Source organism: Rhododendron vialii, chromosome 12a (genome assembly GCF_030253575.1).
Source record: "Rhododendron vialii isolate Sample 1 chromosome 12a, ASM3025357v1".
NCBI lineage: Eukaryota > Viridiplantae > Streptophyta > Magnoliopsida > Ericales > Ericaceae > Rhododendron > Rhododendron vialii.
In genome coordinates, this window is record NC_080568.1 from 1,996,929 (window position 1) to 2,018,887 (window position 21,959).

General features: G+C 36.5%; 3 protein-coding genes across 3 annotated transcripts; 1 reads left to right on the forward strand and 2 right to left on the reverse strand.

Annotated features, from left to right (window-relative positions):
- Positions 1–1,977: 1,977 nt before the first annotated feature.
- Positions 1,978–5,741, reverse strand: LOC131311853 (pelargonidin 3-O-(6-caffeoylglucoside) 5-O-(6-O-malonylglucoside) 4'''-malonyltransferase-like). The gene is made up of 2 exons (XM_058339449.1): positions 4,995–5,741; positions 1,978–3,172 (listed from the first exon to the last, which is right to left on the reverse strand). The coding sequence occupies exons 1-2, from the start codon at positions 5,621–5,623 to the stop codon at positions 2,518–2,520; spliced, it is 1,284 nt and encodes a 427-aa protein (XP_058195432.1). The 5' UTR covers positions 5,624–5,741; the 3' UTR covers positions 1,978–2,517.
- Positions 5,742–6,887: 1,146 nt separating this feature from the next.
- On the forward strand, positions 6,888–8,119 carry LOC131311854 (uncharacterized). The gene is made up of 2 exons (XM_058339451.1): positions 6,888–7,414; positions 7,510–8,119. Exons 1-2 carry the CDS (start codon positions 6,924–6,926, stop codon positions 7,622–7,624), a joined length of 606 nt encoding a protein of 201 aa, XP_058195434.1. The 5' UTR covers positions 6,888–6,923; the 3' UTR covers positions 7,625–8,119.
- Positions 8,120–8,969: 850 nt separating this feature from the next.
- Positions 8,970–12,408, reverse strand: LOC131311855 (pelargonidin 3-O-(6-caffeoylglucoside) 5-O-(6-O-malonylglucoside) 4'''-malonyltransferase-like). Its single transcript, XM_058339452.1, has 2 exons — positions 11,556–12,408; positions 8,970–10,265 (listed from the first exon to the last, which is right to left on the reverse strand). Exons 1-2 carry the CDS (start codon positions 12,182–12,184, stop codon positions 9,611–9,613), a joined length of 1,284 nt encoding a protein of 427 aa, XP_058195435.1. The 5' UTR covers positions 12,185–12,408; the 3' UTR covers positions 8,970–9,610.
- Positions 12,409–21,959: the final 9,551 nt, after the last annotated feature.

Genomic DNA, 21,959 nt, shown 5'->3' on the forward strand with positions numbered 1-21,959 from the left:
CCCAGATTTCCAGAGTTAACAAAACCTGAACTTTAATTCTAAAACTGCTATAATCTAGAAAGAACCACGACACAACCCATACATATTCAGAAAGATATATGAGTCTAGTTTCGGAATCAAGAAACGGTGTGTAAAACCGATACCCGAGCAAGAAGTTATGCCCGTGTTTCCAACACGTGTCTGTGCTGCCTGCACAAACGCGAATCTGATAGCAGCTCGGTTCACGAATTTTGTAGGCCAAACCACTTTGTGTTATTTTCTGAAAATTTAACACGATGCAATACACTCACAGATAAACATTCAGGATTTTTTTCAAGAATTTAGAAGATTTCTAGGTACCTTGAATAAATTCGTCAAAAACAGGACAGTTTCAACTTGGTTCAACACAGTTAACATATTCATAATATACCACGAATTTTCTGAAATTAAACCCAATTCCAACCTCAGAAACCCTCTCTCATGGCTTCAATTCAGAGCTAGCAATATGCCAAGTATGAAATTAAACAATAAAATCATTGATTTAAGTATAGGAAAGCATGAATTACCAAATAGGGTCTTCAATTCAAGTTCTAATCATAATTCCCTTTTCTTCTCCTTCTTCTCCCTCCACCGTTGCTCTCTCTCTCTCTCTCTCTCTCTCTCTCTACGTTGGAACAAGAAGAAAATAGGGGAAGAAATATCCCCCAAAATATCCCCCAGGATATTTGATAAAGGCTATGGGAAAATTATTGTATGCAATTGAAACATAAACTTACTTATGCTCCACCCATGAATCACATACAAGCCCCTCGAACTTCCGTCATAAACAAATCAACCCCAAAAACATATAATTCAATTAAAAGATGAATTAAATACTCTAATATTCGGGACGGGTATTACAAACTCTCTCTTCGATTTCATCTGTCAAAAGTTCGTGATAGGATTGGTGGTATAGACTGAACAAGAAATAAGAACAATGGAAAAGAAAGGAATTTCAGATTGAGAGCTCTCGTCTCAACTGCTTTTCGTTACAATTTTCAACATGCCCTTCACAGCTTCTTCTTCCCCTCTTTATACACGAAACCAAAACAAGGAAAAACTGACTCAACTAATCCACCTCAACTAACCCAACTCAACTAATCCCTCACTTTACATAACTAATTAAATTACAAACTAAACGGCTCAAGTTTTACTCAGTTGCGCTGCACGTGTTCTCCCACGGTCCAATTAGGCCCAAGACGTTGAGGGCTTTGCCAAATTCAGTCCAGCAAAGCTACCTTAATTCGGTAGTGTATCAGTTCGGAAATATACTGGAGCCACAATGACAAGATCCGAAATTCTAATTTTGTAGCGTCGGTTAGATTACGATTTCTCAGAAAGATTCGGTTAATCGGATTACGATAGGCATCAAAACAAGTCATATCTTTAAAATAACTTTTGCGTTTAAATATATACAATTTTTTTTTTATAGAAATGCATTTCTCCACAAGCCACATGATATGATCGGTTCTGATCATCATCCTGATCTTGCAGAGTTGGTTAAAAATGCATTTTTCAATGCGCTTGGTCTGGATTTTAAAATTACTCTTTCAGGAAAAAAAATTTCCTGAAGAATTGTTTTAAAATCCGGACCGTTCAAAAACATGAGATTGAGTAGCGCTTCTAAGACGCTGCACCATCCTGCCTTCCTCCCAGATCCGTTTCGTTTGATGAAAGAAATTGGCTTTTAGTTGACCCCTTTATAATTTTACCTCACTATAATGCATGCTAGGTTTGGATTATTGGGAGTGTCTTTATTTAATTTTTATTTATTTTTACATTTGTTAGTTTTGTATCAAATTTTTATATCTTATTGATTCATCTTGACGAGAAGAATCGAAAAAGTAAAAAAAATTGATCGAAACTCATTTATTTTATAAAAGACAAAAATTAGTGAAAAGACAGCTTTTTGACTTCTTCTTTCTTTATTTTTTTGTCTTCTTTTAAAAAATTATGAGTTTCGATAAAAAAAATTATACTTTTTTGATTTCTCTCGTCAAGTAAAATCAATAAATCATAAAAGTTTAACGCAAAAAAAAAAGACAAAAAAAAAAAAAAAGATTACTTCCAACTTTTTAATCCAAATCTAGCTGCAGTATCCTTCTAGGTTTTTTTTTTTTTTTTTTTTCCCGGCAGTATCCTTCAAGTTCTAGGATTTTACTAGAACACAAACATATGTGATATGGGCCAACTTGTAATTCAAAAGAAATTAATGACATGCACAGCAGCATTTACTAGCATGAATTCAATTTCAAAACATAATATTGTACATCATAAATGGAATCACCAATCCCCACATTAGGTGCATATGAATGGTGATCCATGGAGATCAGATGACAAGGAACAACTTAGGCATCTTCTCAGGAGGAAAACCGATTGATATCCAAAACATCACCAATTTGTTGAAGAAGCTTTCGTTGGATCCTGTTTTTTCAACACCCAGAATGACCAGCAAACAGAACAAATCGATCGGCTTTAATTTTGGTAAACATCGTTCGACTAGGAACTAAACGCTTTGATATCTTTGTCTTGCTGGAAATGAAGCATGTCCTGTTCATCTAACCTCACCCATGCTTCGATTCCCATTCCACATTTTGTGTCAAATAGGTTTGCAACCTCTCTGGGTTTGTCGTAAGTGCTTACCCAGACGGGCTTTCCCCACCCGAAATCAGCTTCATACAGCGGGAACCTACACAAACTAGTAATCGCGTAGAAATCAACCTCCTCGTCAACTGAACGCTTGCCTGGCTCTGCGAAAAGCTTTTTAACGACGCGAAAAAAGTCCTCCTCACCTGCCAACATTGCTTCTTTGCAACTTGCCAGGGTGTTTCTTATTGCATCCCCTGCAAGACCTGCCAAGTCATGCAACTCCATCTTGCTCTGCCCGGGTAGAAACAGTGCGGTTGACAGTGTGAAGAAGTTTCCAAAAGCGTTATCGGACTCCGGAAGTCCTATTTTCCGTCTTAGGCCGGTGGGTTGGACAAGTTGATAAGCCCTCAGGTACCCGTGTTTCGCTTGAGACACGCCGATGAGTGCCCTCCAAATCAATGCCGACACTAACTCGACCCGTGTTTTGGTGCCCCCAACTTTGGCTTTTAGGGATTTTATCGATGCTCCGTCGAACACGAACCTCCTCGTGACTACTTTTTTTGTCCTGATGATCGATGAAATATTCAAAATTCATGGAACAGTACTTCTAATCCTACCAAATCATGACCACCGTGTTCGTTTTGGGATTTTGGATAATGAATGGAGAAACCGAGATAGATAGAGAAATGAGAGTAATAATTGAAAGAAAATTTATTTATTGAAAACCGTGCACAGAGAGAGAATTCCAAATCCCAAAACCAACAAGGTCGACTAGTCATGAAAACCAAGAACATGATGTCATGCTTCGGAAATATTTGCATCATCACCAAAAATTGTACTCCTATTGAGTTTTCATAACTCTTATATGGCAGGTAAAATTAGACCACACATTGGGTGAGTTTGGATTAAAAAGTTGAGTGACTTATTTTTTTGTTCTTATTCAATTTTTTTTTTACATTTGCTTGTTTTGTATCAAACTTTTGTGCCTTATTACTTCTTCTCGACGAGAGGAATCAGAAAAGTAAAAACTTTTGATCGAAATTCAATTTTTTGAATAAAGACGAAAATAAGTCAATAAGTCAGCTTTTTTTTACTTGTTCTTGTCTTTTTTTTAAAAATTATGATTTTCGATCAAATTTTTTTATTTTTCCGATTTCTCTTGCCGAGACGAATCAATAAGTCACAAAAGTTTGATGCAAAACTAACAAATTCAAAAAATAATTTGAATAAAAACAAAAAAAGAGAGAGTTACTATTCCACTTTTAAAGCCAAAAGAGGCCGATCTTTTATTTTTCTTTAGCTTTAACACACACACACACACACATATATATATATATAAGAGATAGGCCTTGTTTCCGCTAGACTACAACTTTTTTTATTCTAATTTTTTTTCGAGTTTTTTAGTTTTGCTTCAAACTTTAATGTATTATTGATTCATCTAGACATGAGAAATCGAAAAAGCATATGCTGTGTTTGGATGAGTTTTTGAGAAATTTTTGAAATATTTTTTGGGTTATGAGTGGAGAGAGAAATGAGAGTAAAAATTGAAAGTAGGGACAATGAGTGGAGTGAGATAAAAAAAAGAAATAAGAATAATGATTGGAGATAGAAATAATGAGTGGAGAGCAATGATTAATAGTAGGGATAATGAGTATTTTTTGAGTTGAATTTTATTTTTTTCAAAAAGGGCACCGAGCAAGGCAAAAAACTTATGAATTTTACACAAGTATTTTTGAAAATATTCAAGGAAAAGCCCAAAAGTCTTACTTTTCCGATTCCTCTTGTCAAGATGAATCAATAATACATAAAAATTTGGCATAATACAAACAACCACTAAAAAAATATGAATAAAGACAAAAGGAAAAGCTAGCTGTGGTTTACCACTTGTATATTTTAGCTGAAACGCCCCATAAGTATTCGTCTAGACGAATGAAATTAAAAAACAATTAAAATATAGATCAAACTTGAAAAAAAGAGAGTATACATACATAAACAACAAATAAAAAAAAATTAAACTAATCTTCTTCTTTTATCCTTACTGAACTCTTTTAAGATTTTGATCATATTTTTTTCTCTTTTTCATTAAATTCTCCTCGTCATGAAGAATGATTAATAAAAAAAATAATGTTTGAATCTAACAAAAATTCAAAAAAGACAACAAAATTAAATCACTTCATAGACCATACTCACCATTTTTCACTCCATAGGCACGGCACCTAATTATATTACTATCACAGAAAAAATATCGGCCAACAAAAATTTCTTTACTCTTTGAATAGTTATTTTAAAGATTAGTAAAATTTCTTTCACCGTTCCAAAAAAAAAACAAAACTACCAGTATATACATGTGCATGACAAATATATATCTTGCATACTTTGTTCCTCACCTGGGTGTGGACTTGGGCTCTTGTGACGATCTTGCCGGGATGACTGAGCCTAACTCGAAACTCAGGCGATTTATTTCACCTACTGCTCCCCTGCTGGTTTTCGTCCACGCATCAAAAAACGCGGCCAATGTAAAGCCGTCGCCAATCCCATGAAATATCTGAACAGAAATCGCAATTCCCCCGCACTCGAAAACGTTAACTTGGAGTGCTAGTACCGGGATCGCAGTCCCGTTACCGAAAGAACCAACTTCCTCGTCTTCTGGGACAAGAAGAATCAGAAGCTCCGGCCCCCCGTGGACTATACGTGCTAGCTGCGCGCCCACCCGAGTTTCCAAATACACGACGCCTTCGCCGTTGCACTCAATCAAGCACTCGTCCTTGCTGTATCGGCCGGCTAGCGGGTAAAAGATTGTTAAGGTCTCTGCTAAGGATTTTTCCAATTGGTTTTGCCTATTGGAACTCTCATTTGTGGTATCGTCGCTCACGTTTTTAGCAACCGGGTAGTAGAAAATCCAACCGGTGTATTCCGTAGGAGCTAGTTGGTCGATGAAGGCCACTTTGATGTTCTTCTTCTGCGAGGTTGGGATTGAGGGTTTGATGAGCTTCCTGGACAAGATTTTCACTTCCATTCTTGAATTTTTTTTTTGTTTCTGTAAAATTAACCAACAAAAGTGATATTTCAGATTGTTTCCTCAATGTACTCCTATCAAGTCTTTCTAGTTATATATATTCATCTGCGGATGGACATATAAGGCCATCCATAGTGGCATAATCAAAAATGAATAACCAAAAGTTGTCACATCAGCTTTTGATTATCCATTTAAAAAGTTGCTAAGCTTAACAATGTTGAGGTCCACAATGATCACTTCTAGTCCATAACTAAAATAAGGGATACACTACAATTACACTCTCTCTCCCCTTGTGTTTTCCGCCATTGATCACTTCCCTCTATTTTATTTTATTTTTGGCAAAAATATATCGATTTTATCCTTTAATTTTGGGAAAAAAATTGGTGGCTTCCTTCCCTAATATTATGAATTTGGAAAAAAAATCATGTACTCAAAAAAAAAAAAAAAACAGATGTGTTCTTGAATTTGTAAAAAAATGTAAGGTCCTTTATGTACTCAACTACAGGGAGAGGAACGAAAAAAGAATAAAATAAAAACGAAAAAAAAAGTGAAATACCTTAATGCGGCGATAAATGTTTTCCACCATTGATCACTTCCCTCCATTACGGTTTTTTTTTGGCAAATATATCGATTTTTTCTCTTAATTTTGGAGAAAAAATTGGTGACTTCCTTCTCTCATATTATGAATTTGGAAAAAAAATCATGTACTAAAAAAAAAAAAACAGATGTGTTCTTGAATTTGTAAAAGAATGCAAGGTTCTTCATGTACTCAACCATAATGAGAGGAACGAAAAAGAATAAAATAAAAACGAAAAAAAAGTGAAATACCTTAATCCAGTGACAATGAGTTAAATTGTAAATGATTGAAAGATATGAACTTCACTTTTAGAGGAAAAGAAAAAGAAAGAGTTTATGGCTGAAGAAAATGAGATATAGAGCAAGCGAAGAAAATAAGAAGAAAATATCATTTGAAACACGCGAGTACATAAATTTTAGAACCAATTAACTTATGTGGTGTGAGATCCACAAATTTTAATTATTGAAAAATGTTGCTAGTTTTGGTTATCCAAAGCCTAAAATTTGATTATTTCTAAAAATATTGTTAAGTTTGATTATACTATTGTAAGCCATCTTTTACCCCAATATTGTTAACTTTAAAAATAATTTATTTTTTATTATGCCACTGTGGATAACCTAAGAACAAAGAATCCAAACTACAACTTTTCCCAATTTTTCCAATCAAACCCCCTAATTTGGTACACATCGACAGTGTTCAAGGGCAAAACCAGTCTGTTTAGACATGGCATCAGAATTGCCAAATTGTTTGAGTTCTTCGACCGGTATAGATGCACTTGACGAATTAGATGCCACTGAAATCGACGAATCCCTTCTGAGAGACTTACTAGAAGAACTAGAGGAGGATGAAGAAGTCAAAAATGACCAAAACAGTTGTAGTACTTGTGCAGTTCAACCTACAGAAGCTACCGCTATGGAAACCGTGCATCCGGGGATGCTCGGTTGCGATGAGTTCTCGGAGCAAATAACCAGGTCCCACGTGCACGACTCTTTGTGGCTCGATATCATGGAAATGGATCCACCATCACCAATGATAATGAATGAGATGATGACGACGATGTGGTATGGAGAGTCATGTGTGGAGGAGGGGATAGGTGGAGGAATGGTTGATTTTGGGGGGAATGGATCAGAGGAGTCTCATCTCTATCATCATGGAGCTTTATCCATCGATGATTATGAAACTCCTTATGGCTTCTCGTGGCAGCATGACAACTTGTAATGTTGTTTTCCTTTTATTTAGATATGGATTGTTCATAAATCTATCGAAACCTTAGCTGATTGATTATGTTTTTTTTTTAATGGAGGAACAGCCCTACAGCCAAATCACTATATGGTCCTGACTGCGCAACTCAAACCTCCAGAGAAGTTAGTGCGGCCATGACCTCCACATGCATACTGTTGGGTACTCATCTGATGAAAAATTAAACTCTAGACTTTGATGAGTACTTCCAAAGCCTGAATATCTACCCGGGGCAACCCAGGTGTGTGCTCATTGATGATGTTGGACTAAAAACAAAATGATTTCCTGCTTAATAAATTATGAAAAGTCTAAAGATACGAGTATGACTTATTTACGAAGCCGCTGTAAAAATATAATTTACGAAGTTGCTTGATCTCAGCTGTCCATTTTGGCATTGGACTGGACCGATTTTAATGAAACTTTTTCCAAAGAAAGTTTAATTTTTTTTCGGAAAAGTTTCATTAAAATCCGGACCATCAAATATACTTTGGACGGCTACAATTCACCCCCGTAAACTACTATTCACGGAAAGCTCCGTAAATTAGTTTTCTCCTAAAGATACACATTTGCACCTCACTTGCACTCCCTGCGGGTCCCCTAGTTCATGTAAGTATGCATGTATGTAAGAGTGTATGTAAAGTGTATCTGTTGCTAGCATGTTGAATAGTAATTTATACTATATGTCAAGGTACTTCTTTGCTCTAATTATTTGTTCTTTTGAATTATGAAGTCGTACCATTTTCAAAAAAAAAGAAAACTATTTAAGTTGTAAAAGGCATTCTTGTTCAGCACAAGAGGTGAAATCTCGGACAGAAGATTTCTTCAAGAACCAGAGAGAGAGAGAGAGACAGAGATTTCATTGCCCACGTCTAGTACAGAGAGAGAGAGAGAGAGAGAGAGAGAGAGATTTCATGGCCCACGTCTAGTACACTTCTGCTATGCCAATTCCAACATGAATTGAATTTTTTGTACACAATGAGAAATCTCCTTCAGGTGAAGCCGTGAACACGACGGTTTACTAGTTGAATAGATGTCCAAGTCCAACAAAGGCTCTTGCAAACAAAATCCCATTCGAAGATTGGATCGAGCATTTAAAGTTATCGGATTGAGATATTTTTTAACGGGGCATTCGAAAAAACATTCTACAATTAATTAATGAACGACTCGGATTGTTTTTTAGAAACTTGTAATAAGCCTAACATTGCGTTCTGCGTAGAATCTGTGCGGTGAAAATCTGTGTACAATACATAGCACCTCTCTCTTCGAATTCATCTGTCAAAAGTTCGGAAATATACTGGAGCCACAATGACAAGATCCGAAATTCTAATTTTGTAGCGTCGGTTAGATTACGATTTCTAAAAAAGATTTAGTTAATCGGATTTCGATAGGCATCAAAACAAGTCATATCTTTAAAATAACTTTTGCGTTTAAATATATACAATTTTTTTTTAGAAATGCATTTCTCCACAAGCCACACGATATGATCGGTTCGGATCATCATCCTAATCTTGTAGAGTTAGTTTTTTTTTTTGCCACAACGATAACAAATAATATTATAGATCAAGAGAACAGAACATCAAGAGAAAACTCAATTTCTAAACAATGATCAAGAAATCAAAAGGAGGAGATTCCGTCCGAAGACTACACCTAACTCCAACTAAACCCTCAACTCCAAACAGGTGGAGCACAGTAGAAAGTAACAGAACCTCTCACACAGGGGTAAGAGAAGCCTTACAAACGGAGAGAAATCTGGAGACACCTAAAAAAAGAACCAAAAGATCAAAAAGAAAAACCAACCCAAACTCAACCCTAACAGAAAACAAGACACCACTCCACAGAAATGCTAAGCAACATCGGTGCTGTCTACAAATGCTCTGCCCCAGCGTCGAAATATGAAAAACGCCTGAGGAGCAAAACCGACTCTGGATCAACGTGCCTTGCACCCTGTTAACGTCAGATCGAGCTCCAAACGGAACCAGAAAACCCAAAAACGTCTGCCTCGGCCCCGACCAAAGATCGCCGCAGCCTCACCACCATAGCCACCACCGAACCCATCCACCACGACATGCGTACCAATTTGTTGAAGAAGCTTTCCATCGATCTTTTTTTCAATACCCAGAATGACCAGGAAACAGAACAAATCGATCGGCTTTTTGGTAAACTTCGTTCGACTAGGAACTAAACGCTTTGATATCTTTGTCTTGCTGGAAATGAAGCATGTCCTGTTCATCTAACCTCACCCATGCTTCGATTCCCATTCCACATTTTGTGTCAAATAGGTTTGCAACCTCTCTGGGTTTGTCGTAAGTGCTTACCCAGACGGGCTTTCCCCACCCAAAATCAGCTTCATACAGCGGGAACCTACACAAACTAGTAATCGCGTAGAAATCAACCTCCTCGTCAACGGAACGCTCGCCTGGCTCTGCGAAAAGCTTGTCAACGACGCGAAAAAAGTCCTCCTCACCTGCCAACATTGCTTCTTTGCAACTTGCCAGGGTGTTTCTTATTGCATCCCCTGCAAGACCTGCCAAGTCATGCAACTCCATCTTGCTCTGCCCGGGTAGAAACAGTGCGGTTGACAGTGTGAAGAAGTTTCCAAAAGCGTTATCGGACTCCGGAAGTCCTATTTTCCGTCTTAGGCCGGTGGGTTGGACAAGTTGATAAGCCCTCAGGTACCCGTGTTTCGCTTGAGACACGCCGATGAGTGCCCTCCAAATCAATGCCGACACTAACTCGACCCGTGTTTTGGTGCCCCCAACTTTGGCTTTTAGGGATTTTATCGATGTTCCATCGAACACGAACCTCCTGGTGACTACTTTCTTTGTCCTGATCGATGAAATATTCAAAATTCATGGAACAGTACTTTCAAATCATGATGAGCATGTTCGTTTTGGGATTTTGGTTTTGAAAGTTTGAGTAATGAATGAAAATAGATAAATAGATAAATAAGAGTAATAATTTAGAAAGGAAATTTATTGAAAACCGTGTGCAGAGAAAAAATCCCGAAACGAACAAGGTTGACTCGTCATGAAAAACAAGAACATGATGTCATGCTTCGGAAATCTTGGCTTCATCAGCAAAAATTGTAGTACTCCTATTGAGTTTTCATAACTCTTCTGGCGGGTAAAATTTAGTCCACACACATCTTGTATTTTTGTTTAGCTTTAATATATATATATATATGAGAGATAGGCCTCATTTCAGCTAGACTACAATTTTTTTATTCTAATTTTTTTCGCGTTTTTTAATTTTACGTCAAACTTTTATATATTATTGATTTATTTCGACAAGAGAAATCGAAAAAGTAAAACTTATGAATTTTATACAAGTATTTTTGGAAATATTCAAGAAAAAGCCCAAAAGTCTTACTTTTCCAATTCCTCTTGTCGAGACAAACTGATAATATATAAAAGTTTGGCACAAAACTAATAACCACGAAAAAAATATGAATAAAGACAAAAGAAACGGCTAGCTTTACCACTTATATTTTAGCTGAACCGCCCCATAAGTATTCATCTCGACGAATGAAATTAAAAAAACAATTAAAATATAGATCAAACTTGAAAAATAAGAGTACATACATAAACAACAAATAAAAAGAAATTAAACTAATCTTCTTTTTTATCCTTACTGAACTCTTTTAAGATTTTGATCATAATTTTTTTCTCTTTTTAAATTCTCCTCGTCATGAAGAATTATTAATAAAAAAAATGTGTGAATCTAACAAAAATTCAAAAAAGACAACAAAATTAAATCACTTCATAGGCTAGGATCCGGAGGTGATGTAGTACACCCTCCGCACTACACGTGTAGTGCAGTCAATTCGGCCATCCATCTCGGCAATGGACAGCTCGGATTTTCATCCAAACAATGGACGGCTCAAATTAAATCTGAGCCCTTTATATCGAGATGGACAGTCGGATCAGGCACGGGACCTAATTATATTACTAGACCTAATTATATTACTATCACGGAAAAAATATTGGCTAACGAAAATTTCTTTACTCTTTGAATAGTTATTTTAAAGATTAATAAAATTTCTTTCGCCGTTTCAAAAAAAAAATCTACCAGTATATACATGTGCATGACAAATATCTTGCATACTTTGTTCCTCACCTGGGTGTGGACTTGGGCTCTTGTGACGATCTTGCCGGGATGACTGAGCCTAACTCGAAACTCAGGCGATTTATTTCACCTACTGCTCCCCTGCTGGTTTTCGTCCACGCATCGAAGAACGCGGCCAATGTAAATCCGTCGCCAATCCCATGAAATATCTGAACAGAAATCGCGATTCCCCCGCACTCGAAAACGTTAACTTGGAGTGCTAGTACTGGGATCGCAGTCCCGTTACCGAAAGAACCAACTTCCTCGTCTTCTGGGACAAGAAGATGGAGAAGCTCCGGCTCCCCGTGGACTATACGTGCTAGCTGCGCGCCCACCCGGGTTTCCAAATACACGACGCCTTCGCTGTTGCACTCAATCAAGCACTCGTCCTTGCTGTATCGGCCGGCTAGCGGGTAAAAGATTGTTAAGGTCTCTGCTAAGGATTTTTCCAATTGCTTTTGCCTGTTGGAACTCTCAATATTTGTGGTATCGTCGCTCGCGTTTTTAGCGACGGGGTAGTAGAAAATCCAACCGGAGTATTCCGTAGGAGCTAGTTGGTCGATGAAGGAAACTTTGATGTTCTTCTGCGAGGTTGGGATTGAGGGTTTGATGAGCTTCCTGGACAAGATTTTCACTTCCATTCTTGATTTTTTTTTTTCCTGTAAAATTAACCAACAAAAGTGATATTTCAGATTGTTTCCTCAATGTACTCTTATAGAAATTTTCTAGTTTTATATATGTGTGTGTGTTTTTGCCAAAAAAAAAAAAGTGACATTCAGAGTAAGTATGCAACATAGAAATGTTAGTGCATGAGTTCAGTGGCAGATCCAAAAAATAGAGACATGAGGAGCATTATATATTATATGAGAAAAAAAATTTAACAGAGGGAGCCGTGAATAATTGTTTACGGAAATGAATCGTGCGCATCCAAAGTATATTGAATAGTTCTAATTTTAAACAAATTTTTCCGGAGAAAAACTCCACAAATAGCTTATTCACGGCTCCTTCGTGAATAAGCCAATTATATTTCTTCCCAATCAAGCAAAAATTTAATTCAAGTACTCAAAACCTACTTTTTGTGTGGTAACCTCTCATGCAAACCTACTTCTAGTACTCCTATCTAATGAGTGTACACGCAGAGCCGGCCCCGAGGTATATAACAAAATTCTGTAAACCTAACATGTGACCTTGAGCCACCCGAAATGGGTGGACGTAGCTTTATCAACTCGATGTGATTTAAGATGCTTGCAAAAAACATGTGACCTTGATTATTTTTTTTGACTTGTACAATGTCTTTTTATTTTATCTTGCCTTCATAGTACGTAGGTGGGCAATTACGAGCATCAACACCAGATGAGGTATATGTATAAAATTAGTTAAAGTAGAGAAGTAAAACTCAAAAACACTACTGCAGCAGCAGATTAGCAAAACAGAAAATGTAAAATACATTTCCATGAATGGGTAGCTAAAAACAGCTACGCACTATTCACCAGGTATCTGTTTTTTTATTATTTTCTGAACAACCTTGTCTCTCCCTCTCTCTTCCCATATGTACTTTAACAGTAATAAAGAAGAAGAAAAGGAAAAAAGGGAAATAAAAGTAATAATATTTTAATAAAGAATAGATAAAATAGATAGTATTGGTGTGGTATTGAAAGAGATATGAGTAGATAAAATGAAAAAATTGCACTATTCAATAGCATTTTTACATGACAACCGATAAACTTGCTCTAAATTTGTACTTGGATTTGGACAATCCAAACAGCAGAACCAACACTGTGTATAGGCCAGTTGGATTGGCCCCACGTACCCACTGCATGCAACTCATTAACACATCACATGCACATGCATGCAAATTAATTACTCACAACAGTGCTCTAAGATGAAAGGTGATTCTACAACATGTAGAGCCTATAAACACTCATTCGCAGTAGCAAATTAGCAATCTATTGAATATGGAGGGAGAGGAACAGTAGGGTACTTTGCCTGGGTAAATCTATGGCTGCAGCTTTTATGCTTGGAGTTCAGATTATTTAGGAGGTCTGAGAGTGCATCTCTTCATGGCGATGAAGATTATATATACTGTGTGGAGGAACAGGGAGAGAGAAGAGAATTAGGTGGCCAGTTACCTCACGTGGGACAATCTACTGGTCATCGCCATGATCGAGCTAGATCCGGGCAGGGGCAGAGCTACCTTGTTGGGGAGAGATTATTCTGTGCCGAATGCGTAGTTGAAATGGGGTGGTGGCGCCCCGAGGGCATTTTTGAATAATTTTTCGCAGGTGGGTGCTCCCAAGGTGGCCAGTTACCTCACATGGGAGATGTTGGAATTTTTGGGGACAGCAGAAGCAAATAATAAAAGAAATAAAAAAGATGTTTTTTGGAGATGTAGGGGCGGAGTTCTATAGGGCTCCTACAGAACTATAACTTTACCAAAGAGGACTTGATTGTAGAGAATATGACTCTAATAGTATTTCTGATTGTATTACCATTGTATTAAAACAATTACATAGAGCGTCTTTTTATAGGACTACATGGATTAATCTAGAGGATGAATCACTAGTCCCTAGATGATTTTACATCTCCCAATGTGATAAAACTAAACATTATCATGTATCTTACTTAAGATACATGCATCCCCAATTATTAAAAAAATTATGGATTACTATTTCCAACACCCCCCCTTAATTCATAATTTTCGCATCCTTTGCCTTTGTCTGGATTTTTGCAATTTCATCCTTGAGAGCCTTGTTTTCTTGAAATGCTTCGACCAATGTGAAGTCAACTTGTTCGAGATGTTGACGATACATTTCCTTGTCATGAAGGTTGAAATCATCAACTTCAAAATTGAACATATCCTTCAAGTGCTCAATAGCAATTTTAGCCGCCTCTTGCTCTGCATCAATCTTCTTTGTGTGAGGAGAGCTGTGAAGTATGATTGAACCGCCTTCAACAGCATTATCTCGAATCTCAACACTTGCCCGGAATTTTTTCCCTACAATTTGGTAGGATTCCTACATTGGTGGTGCGATGTGAAATTTTTCCACAATCTCATTCAAGAGATTCTTGAATGAAATTTTGACGACGATGGTCGCATTTTGGTTCTCCATGATCCTGCAAAATAGTTGAACACTCAAACAACTTTTCAATTTGGCTGCAGCCCATTTTTTTTTTGTTGGGAGATTGGCTCCCTTTTTGGGTGTCATTTGACAAACCCAAATTTCTTTTTGGAGAAGCGAAAAAAGATCAACTTCCCAACATGCTCATTGCCATTTGGCTTTTTTTTTTAAAACTTTGCAGCAATTGACTACCATGAAATTTTTGATTTTTCTAAAAAACTTTTTGCATTGGATCATGGAAACATTTTTTTTTTCTTGAAATTCACCATTTTCAAAACAAGCTGTTCAGGCAAAATATTTTTGGTGTTGAGCACAAAAATAATAGGGGGTAGGAATGTAATCACTTGATTACGCCCAGATAATAAACGCAACCCGCTCTGATACTATGTTGGAATTTTTGGGGACAACGGAAGCAAATAATAAAAGAAATAAAAAAGATGCTTTTTGGAGATGTAGAGGCGGAGCCTTACAAAGCTCCTACAGAACTATAACTTTACCAAAGAGGGCTTGATTGTAGAGAATATGACTCTAATAGTATTTTTGATTGTATTACCATTGTATTAAAACAATAACATAGAGCGTCATTTTATAGGACTACATGAATTAATCTAGAGGATGAATCACTAGTCTCTAAATGACTTTACATCTCCCAATGTGATAAAACTAAACATTATCATGTATCTTACTTGAGATACATGCATCCCCAATTATTAAGAAAATTATGGATTACTATTTCCAACAAGAATCTACAAGTCATCGCCATGAGCTAGATTCGGCCAGGGGCGGAGTTACCTTTTGGGGGAGAGATTATTCTGTGCCGAATGCGTAGTTGAAATGGGGTGGTGGCGCGCCGAGGGCATTTTTGAATAATTTTTCGCAGGTAGGTGCCCCAAGTTTTCAAGCCAACAAATTCTATTTGTATATACGGTAGCTATGCTATGCACTCAACGATTTTCAGACAATACATATTCTATGCACATCGTGTAAAAAAAATGAAGGATTTGGAAAAGGAATTGAATAGTATGTATGCTTGCTGCAATTTTTTACCAGAAATCCTATTGGTACCGATGGGTACCATAGGGAAAATGTACCGACGGCCGCCGGACGGCCGTCTCCGGCCACCGGACGGCCGATCCGAGCCGTCCAAAAATTTTAAAAAATAAAATCGAGTGGGCCTACGCGAGAATCAATGGCATCCGAGGTGTGTAGGGTACTTGATCCGAGCACCCATTTTTCGTGTATATTTGTATATACGTGTAGGCCCACTCGGATCAAGTACTCTACACACCTCGGATGCCATTGATTCCCGCGTAGGCCCACTCGGTTTTATTTTTTAAAATTTTTGGACGGCTCGGATCGGCCGTCCGGTGGCCGGAGACGGCCGTCCGGTGGCCGTCGGTACATTTTCCCTATGGTACCGTCGGTACTAATAGCACTACTCATTTTTTACCAAGTGTAAGCTAAAGACAAATTCGAAAGTTGACATTGATTTCTTAATGGAATGAACTTGAACTCTGTGCGGATCAAAAAAAAAAAAACAAAGAAGAATTTGAACTTTGTGATATGTTGATACTCCCTCCGTTCCAAAATGTTTGTTCGGTTCGCAAAACGGGGTGTTAAAAATAATACAATTTTTGTAAGAAAAAATCAAAAGTTTTTTAACAACTTACTAGATATCAATGAGTATTTTTAATTTGTGAAAAAAGTTTGAATTTTTTCTTGAAAATTTTTTTTTACCACTCCGTTTTGCAGACCGGACAATCATTTTGGGACGGAGGGAGTAGGTTATTCTCAACAATTAAGTAACTTAATCGATGACGAAAACATCAAAATCAAGCTAACAAGTGTAGCGACAGTAGCGTAATAAGAAGGGAAATGCTAAGTGCAAAGAAAATGTATCCAGAAATTATCCCGAAAGGGTAAATTAATGATACAGATTCACTTTGCAGTGCATCTGTACCATTGATTTGCCTTTTCGGGATAATTTTCGGGTACATTTTTTTTGTATCTAGCACTCCCCTAATAAGAACCCCAACGTTTAAGATTCGTCACTTGGATCGAGACCTCGCAACTTGGGGCGGTCATGTGGCCATTGTGCAGTGGTTGTGGAGCCGGCAATGATTGCAATAATTTACACTACAACATGTAACGGTTTTGAGGATCAAATATTTTGGTTGCAAAAGTTAAAATTTCACTATTACAATAAGAGGAATGCTACATACACTACATACTTTCACTACATCATCCATTACATTTTTTATAAGACTCATTTTGGGTCCAACAAAAATACAGAAAAATATCCATAAATTTTAAAATAATATTTTAGGGGGCCCCGTAAAAAATCAGCTCTAACGGGTATCGATAAATATTATTTATGGGTTCGTATGTTGTAAACTGCGCAGTTGAGCATTTTCACTCCTATAAATTTAGAAATAATACTTACCAATACCGATTAAAGCTGATTTTTTGCAGGGCCCCCTAAAATATTATTTTAAAATTTATGGATATTTTTCTGTATTTTTTGGTGGACCCGAAATGAGTCCCATAAAAAATGTAGTGGATGGTGTAGTGAAAATGTGTAGTGTATGTAGCATTCCTGTTACAATAATCGTAAATGATGACTGTTTAAAAGTGTTATTAATTGTGAAAGATGACAATTTTGAAACTATCATTTATGGAGCTGTCCTTAAAAGTCTAAATCTTAAAATTATGGTTTGAAACTGTTATTAATATCTATAAAGATGACGCTCTATAAACGAAAAAATGGGGTTATATACAAAAAAATAGGGTGTTTGGATTGAGCACCTACACACATCGGATGTCATTGATTCTCGCGTGGGCCCCCTCGTTTTTTCTTTTAGAATTTTTGGACGGCTCAGATCGGCCGTCCGGTGGCTGAAGTTGGCCTGGCGTAGCCGCAGTCCATTTTCAATATGGTACTCGTCAGTACCAATAGCTTTATTGCTAAGCAAATGTTGTGTGTTCCCAAGCCTTCTAACACCCATTTCTAATTTTTTTGAATTTTTCATTTTTTATAATTCAATGAGAGAGAGAGAGAGAGAGAGAGAGAGAGAGAGAGAGAGAGAGAGAGAGAGAGAGAGAGAGAGAGAGAGAGAGAGAGAGAGAGAGAGATTTATTTATTTATTTTAAGAGAATATATATATTAAGAAAAAATTATTCAATGTCTCAAGGGCATTGGCACGCGATGACCCAATTCATCTTTCCAACACATATTTTTGTGGTTCTCACTATAAAGTTGAGTTTATCCAAAAAATAAATAAAATTGTCCCGTACATAGAACGAGTACAATGCTTGTTTATGGACTTCATGAAAGAGTTCGTAACTTAACACTCGGAGAAAACGCCCCATAAAAGTATCAACTAACTAGTGAGCGCGCAGGGGGAGGTAGCAGGGGGGGGGCGGGTGGCACACCGTTTTGAAAATTTCCACACACAAAAAAAAAAAAATTAAATACACATAACAATGTTAAATAACATATATGCATAATAGTTGGCACATGTTGATGCATTGACAAAGCGGTAAGCTGTCTAAAATAGACCCTCGACAACTAAGGTTTGAATCCCCTTTGCTTCACTTTTTTTATTCATGTTTTAAATTGAATCCTAGCTATTGGATTCTACTACTATTTGAGTTTTGGCCTAAATTCCAACAAGATTTGTAATTTTTTCTAGTAATTTCGGAGGAACGTTGCCTATTTAGATATTATAAAACTGTTATCCGTTTCAGATTTTCAAATAAGTACTTAAAAAATAAGGACCTATTTTTAAGTTTAAATAATGGGCTTACGAAAATAATTTTTCAATTTTTTTTGCAGGGTTGATAGATATTATCGAGATCGAGATCTATCAAACAAGATCCATACTGCATATGTTTTGATTTCAGTAAGTCTATTATTTTTAAACTTGAAAATTGCAAATAAGTACTTATTTTTTAATACTTGACTCATTCAAACACATATTCTCTTTATAGACTAACGTGGTGGATGGTACGACTAGGTATTTATAAGTATGCGACAAAAAAAATACTTTGTACCGTAAAAATTGCAATTTAGAGAATGGTCTCTTTGGATCAAGGAAAATTAGTATTATTATATCTTGCATTTGGATAATTTGCATACCATTGGAGAGTTGAAGCAAGCTTTTAATGTTTTTTTTTGGGTAAATTTCATTGACCTCCCCTGAGGTTTCTGACAAATGCAGGAACCTCCCCTGAGGTTCTAATAATTGCACTGACCTCCCTTACTTTACAAACTATTGTTCAGATTCCCCCATTCCGTTAAATCAACAATAACGCCGTTAGTATTTGCTACTATGTGACTAAAATGCCCTCGAATAATTGTAAACTAAAATCAATTCCTCTTGTTCTATTTTTTTCTAATTGGTAATTTTAATGTTAAATTATAACTAACTAAATATATTTGGTCAAATTTCAATAACTACTAATACATCTTATATTTCAATGATCATTATTTTCACATAGTTAATTTTTTTTCATGTATCTCATTTTATTTATAAAGTTAATATTTTGTATTTTTCTAACTCATCACATCTCGAAACAAAAATTAAAAAAAAAAAACTTGATTTTGACCTATTTGTTATGAGCGAAGTCAATGTATCTTTTCTCTCAATTTTTTTTTTCATGTTTGCATGCTACTTTTTTCTTTGACTTGGGATTTAATACTATTTAACAAAATTAGACTTGAGTTATACATACTTTGGTCAAACTTGTATCGTGAGTTATGCATTTTACAGTTTGATAATCATGGTCTATTTTTTCCTCTCTGACGTGAATTTTGAAAATAAGAGACGCATGCAAATGCCTAATCCAACATACAAAAAAAACTATCTTGTATTTTTTAACGAAATGAAGTTGGTGTAAAAAGTTCTTTAACCTTTTTTTTTTTTCCTTCTTATTTCATTAGTGATAATTATGTTTCATCAGAAATGTACTAGTAGAAAAAATAGATGAAATCTTTAAAGAATGATCAATGAGTAAACCAAATTGAGTTTTTTTCTTAGAAAAATTGAAAAGAGCCATGTTTTTTTTCCCCTCTAGTATGATGGATTAGATATCTCTTTGAGTCCTCTATTTGGAAAATTACACCTTGAAGAGAAGAAAAAACAATGACTATGATAATGTAAAATGCTTGATTAATTATTCAAATTTAACAAAAGTTTGTATAATTGAGTCTAATTTGATGTTAAAATTATCTTATATAAACAGTGTAATGTTACTTTTAATATTTGAGAAACTCCAATTAAAGTACAAAAAAGAAGAAAATGACTTGATTGTTTAGTTTAGTAATATTCAAGGGCATTTTAGTCAATTAATAACAAAAACTAGCGGTGTTAGTGTGGATTTAACGGAATGGGGGAATCTGAACAATAGTTTGTAAAGTAAGGGAGGTCAGTGCAATAATTAGAACCTCAGGGGAGGTTCCTGCATTTGTCAGAAACCTCAGGGGAGGTCAGTGAAATTTACCCTCTTTTTTTTTAAAGTCCAGATAGAACCTAATTATATGACCGTATTCTTTTTTTTTTCTTTCAGATTTTTCTACACAACATGTAGCTAGATTTTCATTGAACGGTGTCACCCCCGCGTCCGAATCATGGCTCTGCCCGTGCTAGTGAGCTGTTAAGGTGGTAATCAGTGGATTTAGTGCTTAGCCGTTGAGTTAGTTACGATTAGATTCATTGTATCTAGACACAATAGTCAGTTACTACTTACTAGCTTTGTTCTATATAAACCTCGATAAAAGTATTTTGTAATGTCCAATGGGCTTGTAGCCCAATTGGTAACTGGACTGGACTCTGGCAGAGGTAAGCTGGTGAACCCAAGGAACTCCGTGCAAGTCGACTAATTCAATGTCCCCAGAAACGTAAACGTCGTATAGGTCAGCGCGGTCTCGAATTATCCGAAAGAATAGTTCAAGTCTTAACTTCTATGCCTCTCTTATCCTCGTGCTTGAGGACAGCCCACATCAAATACTCAAATAGGGTCAATCGAGACAACTAATAAACATAATGGCGCTCTCGAATTCTTAATCTTTTTTTTTAGTCCCTAGACAAAACTCTGGCAACATTACTGCTTCTTTCGGCTTGGACGATCATGAAAGAGTTCTCGGAGGCTCCACCGGTTAACCGGGACCAGTCTTGTTTAGAGTCCGTTCGTGAATCCGGGAACATTTTTCCTGTAACTAAGCCATTTAGTAGTAACTGGGAGTCATATTACACCCACCTCGCACTAGATGGACTTTGTCTTCCGTCGGTATTCCCATTCCAATTCCTATCATTCCTCAAAGAGTCTGGTTGAAGATTAAAACTCTAAAAAGTCAATAGCTAGACACAATAGTCAGTTACTATTTACTAGCTTGTTCTCTGTGGTTTTGACTGTGCAATTCAAACCTTCGTAAGAGCTAGTGCGGCCACATTAGTCATTGCCCCCACATGCATACTGTTGGGTACTCATCTGGTGGAGAATTGAACCTTAGACCTTGAGAAGTACTTCCAAAACCTGCGTATCCGCCTGGGGCAACCCGGGTGTGTGCTGATTGATGATGTTGGACTAAAAACAAAATGATTTGCTGCTTACTGTAATAAATTTTGAAAAGTCTAAAGATACGAGTATGGCTTATTTATGGAGCCGCTGTAAAGATGTAATTTACGAAGCCGTTTGATCTCAGTCGTCCGTTTCGGTATTGGACTAGACCGATTTTAATGAAACTTTTACGGAAAAAGTTTAACTCTTTCCCGGAAAAGTTTCATTAAAATTTGGATCATCCAATACACTTTGGACGGCTATGATTCACCTCCGTAAACTACTATTCACAGAAAGCTCCATGAATTAGTTTTTCTCCTAAAGATACACATTTGCACCTCACTTGCACTCTGTGCGGGTCCCCTAGTTCATGTAAGTAAATATGTATGTAAGAGCGTGTGTAAAGTGTATCTGTTATTAGCACGTTGAATAATTTATACTATGTCAAGGTGCTTCTTTGCTCTTATTATTTGTTCTCTTGAATTATGCAGTCGTACCATTTTCAAAAATAGAAAACTATATACATTGTAAAAGGCATTCTTGTTCAGCACAAAGAGTTGAAATCTCGGACAGAAGATTTCTTCAAGAACTCGAGAGAGAGAGATTTCATTGCCCATGTCTAGTACACTTCTGCTCAAAAAGGGTGGTTCTTATACCAACTCGATGTGAAGTCCGCATTCTTGAATGGTGCATTGTAGCAAGAAGTGTACGTAGATCAACCTCAAGGCTTTGTTGTCGA

Bases quoted from the DNA above. Each gene is read 5' to 3' on its own strand.
- LOC131311853 (XM_058339449.1), bottom strand. From the start codon at position 5,623: ATGGAAGTGAAAATCTTGTCCAGGAAGCTCATCAAACCCTCAATCCCA. The intron at 3,173-4,994 runs GTGAGGAACAAA...ATCGATCATCAG, and splicing joins GAGCCCAAGTCCACACCCAG to GACAAAAAAAGTAGTCACGA.
- LOC131311854 (XM_058339451.1), top strand. From the start codon at position 6,924: ATGGCATCAGAATTGCCAAATTGTTTGAGTTCTTCGACCGGTATAGAT. The intron at 7,415-7,509 runs GTAATGTTGTTT...ATGGAGGAACAG, and splicing joins TCGTGGCAGCATGACAACTT to CCCTACAGCCAAATCACTAT.
- LOC131311855 (XM_058339452.1), bottom strand. From the start codon at position 12,184: ATGGAAGTGAAAATCTTGTCCAGGAAGCTCATCAAACCCTCAATCCCA. The intron at 10,266-11,555 runs GTGAGGAACAAA...TTCATCGATCAG, and splicing joins GAGCCCAAGTCCACACCCAG to GACAAAGAAAGTAGTCACCA.